General features: G+C 35.8%; 1 protein-coding gene across 1 annotated transcript in view; it reads right to left on the reverse strand.

Moving 5' to 3' along the window:
* Positions 1-14,405, reverse strand: part of JMY (junction mediating and regulatory protein, p53 cofactor) — a gene marked incomplete at its 5' end in the record, with an annotated part of 64,336 nt that overhangs the window by 28,158 nt on the left and 21,773 nt on the right. The window contains 2 exons of the mRNA XM_085322044.1: positions 6,910-7,079; positions 9,273-9,423. Coding sequence (XP_085178170.1) covers positions 6,910-7,079; positions 9,273-9,423 — 321 coding nt within the window. The remainder of the gene's footprint in view (positions 1-6,909; positions 7,080-9,272; positions 9,424-14,405) is intronic.

A 14,405-nucleotide genomic window follows, 5' to 3' on the forward strand; every position in this document is an offset into this window, starting at 1 on the left:
AGACATATTGTTATGCCAGTCTATTACTCTGCATCCTTACTGAGTTACTAGTTGTGACCAAAATAGTAAGTGACATACTGATTGCACACTTGTAACAAATTAGAGGCTATCTTCCCAAAGGATAAAAGGACCAATTCTCTTAAACCTTATTTTTCTTTTCCCCATAAAAGAGGGCCAACGTTAATTTTCCAGGCAGKGAATCCTAGTATTTGGCATTTTCATTTCTCATTGTAAAATGACATAACATAGCAAAAAAATATTTTTTCAGCAAATTAATTCAACGTCATTCAAGCTTTACCACAAGCAAGAACTTGTGCTTTGTCAGTCAGCTCTGAAATTCACCCAGATTTAAAGAAGTATGCATCTTTTCTTTAAACAAGATAGTCCCAAATTTAAGTCCACAGATTTTATATACAGACTGCAGAGAGTTGTAAATTGGACATTTTAGAAAGTATTAACTAATCAGRTTATACTAGCTCAAAATTTGTTTCAGTTGCATCAATGTCCTTGTGCTGGATAAAGGAGCTGTCCGACAACCGAAGTGTAGAAAGCCCTGCAGGCAYACATTACAGATGCAGCCAGACAACTGGTCCGTTTTAATGGTACAACAACATCATATTCAGTTCAAGTGCAATAGCAATGGGAAATTAATTCTGCAATATGGCACTCAGYCAGATATCCTAGCCAGATAACAGCCCCTTGGGGAAAGGACAGGAAAGGGAGAAAGGAAGGGAGAGAGAAAGCAGGAGGAAAAGAAAGAAAGAGAAACAGAGAAAAGGAAGAGGGGGAGAGAAAAAGAAAAAAGGGAAAAAAGAGGAAGCAAAAGAAAAAGAAAGGAGAAAAGAAAAAGAGAAAGAAGGGGAAAAGAAAGAAAGACAAAGAAAGAAAGAAGGGAGAAAAAAGAAAAAGAAAGAAGGGGGAAAGAAGAGGGGACCTCTCATTTAAACTGTTTGTATTAAACTTTGTGTGAGATATTATATTTGTATCAAAACTCTAACATTAGCACTATGAAGAAAGTTACAGCATTGTTTAGTAAAAAWTTAACATGGAATATTTTCAATCTTTAAGAACAAGAGTTGCTATCTAATCTGTACTAGCAACTTGCTGTATCCTTGGTAGGAAAGATATGAATGTAAAAAAAATCTTAGACTGGTCACCACAGTGAAAGAAGCACAGAGAACTTCTAAAGCAAGAATGCAATTACAGGAAAGAAACATTTTGCAGCTGGACAAAGAACTACAAGTTAAGAGATCTGAGTTCAGTTTCCCACTGTGCTTCAACTTCCTGTAWTAACTCAAGCAAATAATTTAATCTCTGTAGCCTTAATTTAGCTAACTGTTTAAGGTCTTTGTTATTTCATTCATATTAAGCAAAAGAACTTCAAAAGCAACTTAGCTTTCTTAACAGTTCTATGGCAAAAAAATATCATCTATAAATCAACACAAAGGCAATGAAGATACATGGATTAACATAGAAAGCCTCTAACAAACCATAAATATGCACACTAAGAGAACTCATGACAAAGTTAATAGAAAAATAGAGAAATATGGAACATAGAACCAAGGGTCATCCAATCCAGCTGTCCACCATCACAGAACACTTTCATGCAGCTAACTAAAATTAACCAATTTCACCATGGGAATTTTTAAAATAATGTCCATGTTGTTACTGCTGCGCTGGTTTTGTAAAACTAAAACATTAAGCTTCCACAAAACGCAGCATTTGTTCTTCCTATTGGAAGGCTGTTCCAGATCCTCTTGCCTAACTGCAGAAGTTTTCTTCCATATTTCCAAATGTATTCACAAACAGATAATTCCATTTGTTTTTCTGCCAATACTCAGCATCAACACACAYAGCTCTTCTTAACTGGTATTTATTGCCAATTTATATGCCATTAGCATATTTGTGGAGATTGTGCATCACCTTAGCCTTTATTTTACTTGCCCAAACAACCTTAGCTGGGCTGGGCAATCTGCTCTAGCTGATCCTGCCTCGCTCAAATGATCCCCCCACGTCCCTGCCAACACCAGCTATTCTGTGATACTGCAACTCCTTTTGTAAAATAAACTCCTGGTTATTTGGATCACTAGAGTAGCCCTTCTCTGCACCTGTTCCAGTTAGAACTRATCTTGCTGGGGTGACCAGAAAGGTGTGGAAGAAAATCTTGCAAGTGCCCTGCACAGTGACACCTGGGTTGCCAGCCCAGAAGGCCTCTGCTGCTGTACCACCTCGCCGCACTGCTGGCTCAGTCTCAGCGCTACCTGCCAGCCAGACCACGGTCATCCTCACCTGCTCTCATTTACAAACTGACTAACTTGCACGTCACAGTAAAAATTCCTGCTACTCATCCAACACATCGATAGCTATTATTAAATTTTATATTATCCAGTCCTCTAAGTCATCCGCTGTTGTTCAGATAAAATACAAAGTCGTTTTAATMTACCGCACGTGAATACTGAATGTTCTCTGATTCAAATACTCACTTTAATTCATCACTGTTACTCTGAAAAATCTCCAAAGAAGGTGAGTAAACATCAGAGAAAAACTCCAGTCTTGAAGTATGAATACGAATGTGCATCTTTAAAAGCAGCAGAAAATCATTTTAAAGAATTCTTAAATGATTTTATGGGAAACAAGTACTCTGCCAATTATGACAGCCAAGTTCCTACTCCTACCTGGCAACTTGTGGTACATAAGTATCCGTTCATCCAACTACGTACSAAGAGTCAACTATAGTCAGGTCACGATACTACATGATAAAATGTCATAGAAAATAAAGTTAAGAGGATCACTCATAAAACACATGCTGGGCTATATAAAGAAAATCCAGCCATCAGAAAAAGCATATCTCCCCTATGATGAAAGTTTATCACTATTATTATAAACTTTTGTTTTCCAAGACTAAATATTCAAAAACATGTAGACAACCTGCTGAACCAACTGTTCTCATAAATATTTAACAGTAATATTGCCTCCTCTGAACTGTGATTTTTCTATTATTTTTCAACTAAAACCTTTCCTAATAAGCAATTTTTCCAGCACTTAGATCTTTTTAAAGAAATATTCAGCTTTACCTTCCTATCCACACAGAAGGAAGGGGGAAAAAAAGCTACATGATTTGCCTTGAGAAAGAATTTTGGTTTTGACTGTCAAACACCTAGTGAGTTGTTTTTAAGTGACCGTCATTCAAACAAAAAGTGTCTTCAAACACCGGATTTTGCCTTTCTTACGCTTTAAAATAGATCATCTAGTCATTAGCCAGTAAAAAGAATATGAAAGTAAATTAAGTTCTAATCATTCAATTTCAAAAGAAGTTACCTGGAATTTTGCTATTAAAACCAAAGTAGATTGCTAGAAAATTATCCATTAATAATTGCATTATCAGAAGCCTATTAGAAGTTTTGTCTATATAATGCACCTCCTCTTTTACTTGAGGTGCTTAGAATCTTATTTTTTCTTTTTTTAAAAAAAAAAGGAAAAATAACCACTTAAAAATAGCTTTTTGTTTTTGTTTTACTTCAATCAAAAATTCAAAAAAAAATCCCTGAACTTGAGAATATTATACAAACTTCTTATGTAGCATTAAAGGAAAAAAATAAGAATGGTCATTTTTACTGCCAATTTTAGTTTGTCAAGTTGAGCGCTGAAAGTGAAGACTAAACTGTTTTAAAAATAACAATTCAAATATATTTAAATAAATCTTCAAAATTTCCAGATTTAGGGAACTATGGACAGATTTTAATGTTTCCCAGAACACAGTATGTATTATTATCAAGCTATTATTTCAATTCCTCAAATTCAAACTATTTTAAATTTCAAAATTAGTTTGCTACTTAACCTTTCCAAAATGGTGTCCAAAACACAAGCAGTTAAGATACATGGAATGCTATCACGTTGAAATATTCTTTTCTGAAACTATTATACTGCATCTTATATTAATTTCTTACAGAAAGATCATTTGCTATAGATAGCTAACCAAGCATTCTGAATAGAATTCTTAACAAAATTTTAATTTTTGCTGATGCCTCCAACTCAGGCAAAATTTAAATGACAGTTGTGAATTCCAGGATGTACTTAAATCCTCAAAGTCACTGGAAGCAAGTATGTCTTGGACTGACCATGCTCAATATACAGAAAAGAAAGAATTATGAAACTAATATATATATATATATATATATATATATATATATATATGTATATGTATATGTATATGTATATGTATATATACATGTATATATACCCAAAATGAAAGAGTACTTTGATGGAAAATGATTTTATTTACAAGAATACCACAAAACATTTACTGTAAAGGCTGAATCTTCAGAATTATCCACTTTTAAAGGGCAAAAGAGAACATGAGTTACTGAAGTCTATGCCTGCAAAAAGGGATTTGTTGGAATTTAAATGTCCACAAATTCACTTCCATTTGTCCAAACTATTTTACATACTTAGAGAATTACAAAAGAGCTCTCACTGTGATTTAAGGCTTCTGTTTACTGTCATGAGAACAAGACTTGGCAACCAGTCCACAAAAACAGACTCTGGTCTACCTCAAAAGGAAAGTTTTCATTGCTCCCTTCAAACGAAACTCAGGACAACAACAGATGGAATTCGAGAAGAACAAATCAGGAAAATAATAAAGCTCAATATGTAGTTTGTGGTTAAGTCTTTCCTCTTTTTTTAATATAGATAACAACACAGCAAACAGTTTCATCTGTCAAATTAAAAAAAGTGATTACAACTAACAATCTGCAATTCAGACATCATAGATGCTCAAATTCCAGGTATGTACATCTGCAAAGTTACATGCCCTACTTCACAACTAAGGCAGCTTCTCCTACTGTACCTCAGTTGCCCAAATCCTTCATTATACTGTAATTTGTATTATTCTCCTAGATAAATCAAGATCTTAAAATTGGTCTTTTATTAAAATTTAAGACATTATCATTCACTTGGCCTTTTTTTTAAGTGGTTTTTAACATGCAACTGGAATAGTCTTTAAACAACCTATACGTGTGTGTGTGTATATGTGTGTGTATATATGTATATGTATGTACATATATATATATACATACATATATACACACATACACAAAGAACTGTTCAGAAAAATTCCCAGAAATTATTTTGGCCAGTACCATGGCAATTTGACTGTCATTTCCATTATCAGAGCAGGCAAACTTAAGAGTTAACTCAGGTATGTCTAGCTACCACTTTACAGYACAGCATATACATGTACAAGATCACTCTGTATTCAAGTAGTATCTCCAGATATTTCCACTGATTCATTATTTCTAATTGATGAACCCATATGTAATGGCACGATTTTTTAAAAGAAAAAAGTATAGTAATCAAATGCTGCACTTCGCAATCTGTAAATCCATTCTGTTTCTACAATGTTAGTCTCCAGGACTGTCCAATTCTTATAGTATGATATAACATTTCAATTCTTTCATAAGGAAGTCTCCCAACTTTGTCCTCAACAGATTTTACCTTTATTGTGACAACATCACTAATAAACATGAAGATCAATTCAGAAATTGATTCTTGAGAAGCMACACTAACAAACTTCCTTCACTCTAATTCTACAATTCTCCTTCCAACACAGCTTATTCTTACCTGCAGTTTATATAGGCCTCATTGACTTTGCAATTTTTATGCTAATCTCTATCTTCTCCAGCTAAACTAGCAATTTTGCACACAGTACTTGGAAAATTCTGTACTAAAGTCAAAATCAGAAGATGCTGTTTCTGCAAATGCAATTATTCACAGAAGGTCTTTTTGAAGTATTACACATCATGAAATACATTTTATTACCACCTAGGTTATAAAGAGGCAGATGATTTGCACATCCTGGTAACCTGGAAAACATGGTAGTATTCTAGATATTTATAATGTGAACACTTTTCAAGAAACAAAAAGTGCTTGATTAATATAGTGAATGAAAACTACACAAGCAAGGACACTTACTTCTACAGAAGCTCTAAAAGGGGCATATAGTTCTATCAGGCTTACAAACCTACCAATCTAGACAGTGTTAAAGTCTTGAGTTCTCCGCACAAACTTTTAATAAAGGAGCCACAAGTTCAGTGAAATTCTACTGACAGACAAGCATTTGGAAAGCACTCAAAAACCAAGTAACTGTATGGGTAAGATGTAAAATAATACTAGTATGATAATGAAGTTCCTAGAATATCCATAAGATAAAGAATTTTAAAAGAGGAAGAGAAATATTTTTGCTTCATAGCAGATGTCATAAAATCCAGTAAGTGTGTTTCCTTTCCACCAAGACATTTAAATGCAATTTAATGTATACTGTCTCTTTCCTCAGGAAAACTGTTGCCAGCACCACCCTCTCCGTAACACTGCCTTATAGTTAGAGTAAGTAGAGAAAGTGAATGCAGTACAAGAGGCTAGTCCTTGTGTGTATATTTACTAATGTTCAGATACCTTCCATCTGGAATGTAAAAGTTACTCCAAAAAGATGTTTACGCCTCTGAGAGCTGAAGTGTGGAGATTACATAGCAGTAAATTCCTGTTCCTATCCTTCTCCCCATTTTATTCGTTTCAGCAGATAGTTATAAAAATTAACAGTAAAAAAAAAAAAAAAGCAACACTTGTTACTATGAAAGAAAGTATCTCAAAATGATGTTAAATTACCTTTGTGTTTTATTAGTAAGGAGATTGATTAGGAAAAAGTGAAAGGAAAACAGATAAGTGGCACAAAAATGCAATGGAACTCTATTTGCCTAACATGATAGAATGGGAGAGGGGGGAAACAAATTATAGATTTTGAGTGTGAAAAGCTGAAAAATAACAAGTCTATTTTTATTTCARAGTGCATCAGTCCTGCATTCTTCTCCTTCTTCTGCATGTTTTATTTTTCTATTTATTGCAGTGAAAAATTACCTCCTCTTTCAGTGCATGTTTCTTCTGCTCCAAACAGATTTCTTTAGCACGCATCAACTGCAAAGTCTCCTTAGAAACGGCATACTGAAGCTTTTCCATTCGTTCCACTGCTGCTGCCCATGCTGCCTTACCAAATTTTTTCTGGTCTGCTCGCATTCGATCGTACACAGCTACAAAACAGGGAAAAAAAGCAGTCAGCTTAGCAGTTTACTTTTCAGATCAGCAGTGATCCTATGGTAGGACTACGCACACTTCTGCATCCAAAGCAGTCATTTGGCAGACTAATAGCCTTCATATCCAAGATGTAAGTACTGTTGGGATTCTTGTAAATAGGCAATTAGACATTTGTTGACCATCTTATCATTATAATTCCTTTTCGTTTGATTTGTTCACCTTTTTTTTTTTTTTTTTTTTTTTTGTTAACCCAAAGAGGAAACATTCCAAGTACTTGCGCAGAACCAGAGATTCAAAATCTCTTGACTTAATAAAAATATTCAGTTAATGCAACCCTGTGTTCTTATATTGCATCCCAGACTTTCCCTGCTTCTGAAAGCCCCAAACAAAAGCTACTAGTCTCCAATTTCCCTTGACAACTTCTACAGTGAAGTCATAAGTTTAATACAAATCTGCAAAGCAAAAATTTCACCTAGACCTCAAGTTGAATACTATAAGAATACTCAATTGAATTTAAATAACAAAAGCAACGATTTTTTAAAAAAATAAAAAAGCGGGTTTCTTTACAGTATTAATTCCAAAGTACAATATGGCCTTGTTATGCAGAGATGAATCAGAATTTCTCCAGAAAGACTTCAGAGTAGCAATAGTCCTTTGCCTGATTCAGACTTGCTCTTCTTGAGCCCCAGACAGCACCTCGGCTGACACACGAGATTTTTGCCATTTTTAATACGCACGCGATGCTGTAGGCTTAGCTTGCAAAGCAAAAGCCATGAAAATCACATAATCAGAATGGGCAGCATCCAGTCYCTAAGTGTTAGAAGATACTACATGCTGTCACTAGGTAATTAGAAAAGAAAAAGATCACTCTTCTCATCTGTTTTTTCCCTTGTGCTGTCTGTTATTATTTTGGTATGTAAGACATCACGGTGATAGACTCACAGGAGGCCAAAAAGCAAAACAAAAACAAAACAGGTAGGCAGCCTGTGCACCGAAGTTTTTAATAGTCTTCAGGTATTCCATTTCATCGTATTTTTCCCCAATAATCCCAACATTAAAAAGATCCTGTACATAAAAACAGTATGTGAACAAAATGAAAGGAGGTAACAATAAAAATACATTCTTTACCAACTAATAGTTTTTTATTTGGTGTCTTTGTTATATAAAAAAAGGAACCAATTTAATTATAAACATTTAAAACAYGCTCTAATTAAATAGATTCCAATATGCTTGAACTGGTTTAGCTGCTTTTGCAAAATAAGCTGCAGTTTCATTTTATTCTTATTTTGGGTTGTCACTGAAAGGATTCATTTTGCACTGACTGCTTCCCTTGAGACAGATCTAGCAATTATACAGGGAGATGACAGGAGACCTATTCATCAATAAGGATTTTCTTCCAGGAGTACAGCTAATCCATCTGGTTGCACAATTACAACTACCAATGCAAAGAGACAGGAACCTGCAGTCAGCCAGACAAGAGTGGGACACGAACTCTTTCAGTGGTAGCCCATAGTCAAACTAAAGGAAGCAATAGGAAACAACATCCTCAGGTTTGCCCTAATTAACTCATGCTTTAAGTTAAAATGATATTAGCAAAAGAGTGCAGACAAAGGTGCAAGTCTCATGCCCTGGTTTAACCAGAACATCTCTTTAACAAAACTGCTGCATGAAGACTTCTAAACAACAGAGCAATTTTCACTGAGTAGATAAACTGAGTTGCTGCTTAATATTTAGAGCTACGAAAAAATCTACTGAAAGGTACAGGAGAAAGGTAGAGGAGACGGGGGAGTGGGGGAGAAGAGAGAGAGAGACGAAAGGGTAATGAACACTTGCTATGATGGTCTGCCACATTCAATACAGAGGATAAAATCCATCAGGGACTCTGGTCCATAAATCCTTTGCAGACAAACAGAGCAGCTAAGGCAATGACACTGAGAAGGTCATTGGAAATTAAAAAAAAAAAAAATCTATTCTATTTGCTTCTGATGATGTTCTGGAAAGAGTCATTTGTGAAAGATTCAAAAGACATACAGAAAAAATGAATGAGCAATGATGACTGCATTTTTCTCAGGGAGGAGTAATTGCGAGAGGGGGAGGAGAGCTACACAGGACAATACAGAACATAGTAAACATTAAATCAGCTTTTAAAGATCTTTTATTTCAAGTATAGGATAGTAGAAAATAACTACCTTTTTGTGCTTTAGCTGTTATTTCAAAGTATTTAACTGTAAGATCTTGAATAGAAAGCACAGCCACGTGGGCTTTTTTCTGCCAATCGGCATCTTCTTTTTGCAGACTCTCAATTCTTCTGGGGCCTAGGTAATCATTCTCAATCGAGATCTGAAAATAAATCAATCCATAATTAATAACACAATGAATTGTTGCTATTTTGCCAACAGAAATCCATTTCAAAGGGGAGAGGGGGAGAGAGGGAGGGTGAGGGAGACTTTAAAGTGTTCCCTTCTGCTGAAAAAGATGCATTCAGGGCTTCATTACTGTTCTTACTGGAAGCACAACAAATTCAAATATAAGTTTGATTTGCCAGTATCTTATTATTAAATATCTTATTATCTTCATATAGCAAGCATGTTCTACACAGGCTTTCTTCCAGCAGGTAACACTCCAATACTGAAGTAAATGAATGCTCTTACCTCAAAATGAAGCGAGGGGCAGGGGGGATGAAGGGGGGATGAAGGGGATGTAGAGTTCTACATTTTGTTGCATATGACTTTTAAAAACATTTTCCTAATAAATGGGATTTTAAATATCTTTTCATTGCTAAAACTAGAACAATTTTGTTTTGAAGTGACAACTATCTAAAGTCAGTAAAAGATTCAAGGTTTCTTTTAAAAAAGGGTAAACATACAGCTTTTCTTTCCCAAAACTGGTTTTGTTTCCCCACACATCTTCAAAATTAAGGTTATAATCTTAGTCCTCACTAAGTAGCCCCCACTGCAGACAACAGACTATCTACTGAAATAATTAAATAATTCTTAACCCTGATCCTGCCAGACCAAAGTCTTAATTTTGAATATTTTTCATTTATATCAATCAAGAAGACGCCCTAYAGCATAGACACTTTAAAAAGTGCTCATAATCTTCTGGGTCATTAGCTATTTTAACCTGAAGCTCTAATGACTCAAATTTTTATGTTAATTTTACAAAACTTCAACCTAGTCTCAAAGAGCAAACTACAAACAGAAGACTTCTAAGTGACAGTTTAGGATCTACCTTTGAATTTTTACTTACCCCATTTCTAAGATAAATGACTTTCAGAAGCAAAAATGCACAAGGCCCTCTATGTAATTGTTAATCTCTTAGAAAACACAGTATAATAGCAATAGAAACATACAAGAAGTATATATACAAGAACTAAACTAAATTCTTTGTAAAGGCAACAGGCAAAGTAAAAATGTGAACAAATGACAGGTGAACATTAATTTTACTGGATGGGTTGCTGGGCAATTTGTTGAAACRCAAATGTTCCGTGATTTCCATAGGGAATGCTTACGAGCGGACAGACAAGGAAATTTCCAAATAAAAGTAAAAGCATACGTATATATCAGTGAATGACGACTAGTGAAGTTAATGTTTTTCCAAGTACTGAGAACATGAAATAGCATGTTCATTTGAAAAGTAGGACTGAAAAAAAAAAAAAAAAAGCAGTCAGAAGTCTTTCTGCTCTATTCCTAGGTAAAGATACTGTTGGAATTGACATGGGATCACTGAGCAAYGTGAGTAGCATGCTTGTCAGCTGTCATTTCTAAGAGAATAAAAGTCTCAATGTAATAGTTCTTCATATAGATTTGCCTGCCAAAAATGTTATTCACACACAACAAAAGCCTGAGATTTATGCCATATAAAGTTGTTCCCCAGCACAGGTATTTACAAGCAACAAAAAACGGGAAGCATCTTTTCTTTAACCGCAGCGCTGARTATTTCTTCCATACCTTCACTCACACTGAGGGCATACATATGGCAAGGCACCAAAAGCACAAGAAGTTCTGTCTGGAAGTAGGTCACCAAGAACCAGCCCAACATCATGCCTTGAGGCTTCAGCAACAGTGTCATGCTTAATGGAAGCCTGAAGAGAGTCCCAGCCAGCAGACACACCGGATGGACGCTTTCCACTAATGCTGCTTGAGTTGGCCTGCCCTGTYACTTAGCAGTCTTACAGCCTGGACCTACATAGCTTGTTATTTAGCAAAACAGTCACACTCTTACAGTTGTTGAGGGTTCTTCTTGAAGCATCTTGTAGAATAAACAAAAACACTCAGGCACGTCTCATGTTCACGATATACAAGGACCGTACACAAGGTTGCTCTGGGCCTTGCATTATGCAGCAGGAAAGAAGGCCTGTCTCCCCCTACACGCACACAAAATGTCCATTTCCAGGCTCTGAACCCACAAAATGATGGAGGAGGGAGCAGGCTAAAGGACAGAGGCCTGGGAATTGAGAGATGCAACATACTCAGATTAGGTTCTTGGGCTGATTCAAGTGACTGGTCCTCAGTCAAAGAGGCATTTGTCTCTTTGGATAGCATACTTAAGGTAATACACTGTGGGCACTTGCTGCCAGCTGAAGGCATCTCACACAACTCATGGAGCAGCAGTAGCCAAATGAATCAAACAATATTCAGGGAAGTGTCTGTCAGCATGCCAGGAGCTTTGCATTGTGTATTTCAAACAAAAGTTGCCTTTTACCTAAAACAGCTAGAGGTATTCTCATGCAAGGGGAAGGAAAGCAATCAGGTTGCTTTAATACTTCACTTCAAGAGAGGATTTCATCCTGTAAAAAAAACAGGCTCTGTCAGAAGGACATTCCAGAATGGTATTCCATGAACACGCTCTACACTCTGTCCTTAAAGGCTGGTCCTTGCTTCCCAGCTTTGTTTTTATTAGTTCATTGATTTTTTCAGTGGCAGCAAACTTTGCAAAGTCCCCTTTGGTCCCTTGGAAGCTGTCACCTCCAAGGCCCAGCTACTTGCTTCTCCCTGCTTCTCTTGGCAGCAATGCAGCGTTTCTGCCCAAGCCAGAAGCTCCCTGCTCCAGGCTTGCATGTCACACAGACCTGTGGCATCCAGGAGTCTCTCCAACCACCTGGACATGCTCCAGYGCTGCTCAGAGGAAGACTAATCTCTTCACTTCTAGCCAGTGGGTTCCACTCAATTTAATTTCTCCATCAAGAAATGTAACAAAGTCATTAAAAATAAGATTCAAGTGTAAAAGAAAATACCAATAGTAACCATTCCAAATATAACTACTGGCATTCTATACAGCCTAAGCCAAATAACTGATATAAACTAAAAGACAGAGAGCAATAGAGAGCATGCAAACTGCCACTTTTGGTCAGGTACCTGGCACGCTCTGGGGAGACAGAAAAAGAAGAGTCGCACTGTGAATGTATATACTGACAATACTGACAACCACCAATTACTTAAGGGAGGGGAAAAAAAAAWCTGTTTAAGTGCAACCTACCTAGATAATTAGATAATCTCAGTCACTGATGAAATTTATGCTTGTCACACCCTTATGCAGCAGGATAGACAATCAACAGAGAGATGAAGAACAGTCAGTAGTAAAATATACACTGTCCCCTGCCAAACGGTTGTCTGAGCCTTATGTTCCAGTTCATTTCTCCATTTAGACAATCCTTCCTCCACACTGGACTCCACTTAGTCCTCCACAGTACCACTGCAGCAAATATACCCAAACACTTTATATTATTATAAAATTAAAAAAAAAAAAACTTAAATTTTAAGATCTAATATATCTTTATATATATAAAATAATTTTTTTTAGTGTTGTGCCTTATTACATGAACTTGAAGGCAAGACCTAGACACCGGTAGTTTAATCAAGGGAAGATAACAGCAGTAATACGGACAAAAGTTGAGGCAGAGAGAGGGAGAATTCTTCTGTGGAGGTTGCAACTCATGAGAAACATATGGCAGCTTGATCAATTTTCTCAAACTAGCAAATTGCCTCCTCCCCTACAACACCTTCATGCAACGGAGGAAGAGATGACTCAAATCTACAGCTAATCCTAGCTGAGAATTTAATGAGGAAATGGGAAATACACATGGATCATTAAACAGCAATGTGAACAGGTTCACGAGTTTTAAAGATTTATTTTCTATATTCTCCTTTAATAAATAATCCCCTTTAATGAATATATCTGAAGGGAGTAACACTTATTAAGAAATTAAAGAAAGCTCYTACATGCCTCCGCATTCCATTACTGTTTGCAACGCATGCATAATACATTTAGGCTTYCCTTTGCTTACTGCATCTTTATGATGCCAGCATCTTCTGGTTTTATAATCCACAAAAAAAAAGCACAGGATGTTTTATAGAATAAACAGTAACATATAATTTATAATGACTACTGTCCAACTTAGACATGACTAAGAGAAGGTACCAAAAGATAGAAATAGACAGAGTGAGGAAAGAAAAACTAAATCATACTGTCATCTAATTGCTGCTTCTTTTAAATATACGTATCTATTTTTGATTCAGTAAAAATTTGTTTTAGTTAAAAATTAAGGAACTCTGATAATATGATTGAAGTTTTTTTCTAGCTTATAAGACTTTTCAGTTCCCTAATATTTTCTCAAACTCACTTTACTGATTCGAATTTTTCTCATCTGGACTCAAAGTTCTATTAAAAAAAAAAAAAAAAAAAAAAAAAAAAAAAAAAAAAAGCATAGCCTAAGAGGAAAAGCTCTCATCTTGCAAGTAGATCACACAGCCAAATTTACAGCTTTCTTTCTAGTAACCGTTTCGCCAAAAAGGACATTCCAGCTAATTTGTCCTAAGCTATATTCACTTTCAGAAGAACACAAGTCTTATTTTTTTTTCCTGAGCCAGTTTTACCATAACTTTTATCTTAAGATAAAATTTGTTTCTGAAGGCTTTTATATTTTGCAGGCTGCATCACTGAATAATGCACTGGAACTAAGAAAATTATGAGCACTTTCACAAAAGTAGCTCTTCCTCTTCTTGTGTGCTTCCCAAGAAATAGCGGAAGCCATTTACTTCAACGCTTCTTGAAAATATCTATTTTCATTGACTATTAGTTCAGAGTAATGGAACATAAAAGAACATATTCTACACTATACAGATATGTTCCTGAAAGAAAAGCAATCACTTCTTCAGAGGAAACAAACTGAAAAGAGGTCTCTGTTCCAGCCTGTGGGCAAGTGAGATTGAATCAGAAAGGTGAGACTCCTGCACTGGAGTACAGAGCCATTCTCCTCTGGAAGAATTCACAGACACTTATTACGGTTCACTCTGCCTTTTTTTTTTCCCCCCTCCTCTTTT

The sequence above is a fragment of the Rhea americana genome, unplaced genomic scaffold, assembly GCF_003343005.1.
Source record: "Rhea americana isolate MKP2758 unplaced genomic scaffold, rheAme1 scaffold_74, whole genome shotgun sequence".
Lineage (NCBI taxonomy): Eukaryota > Metazoa > Chordata > Aves > Rheiformes > Rheidae > Rhea > Rhea americana.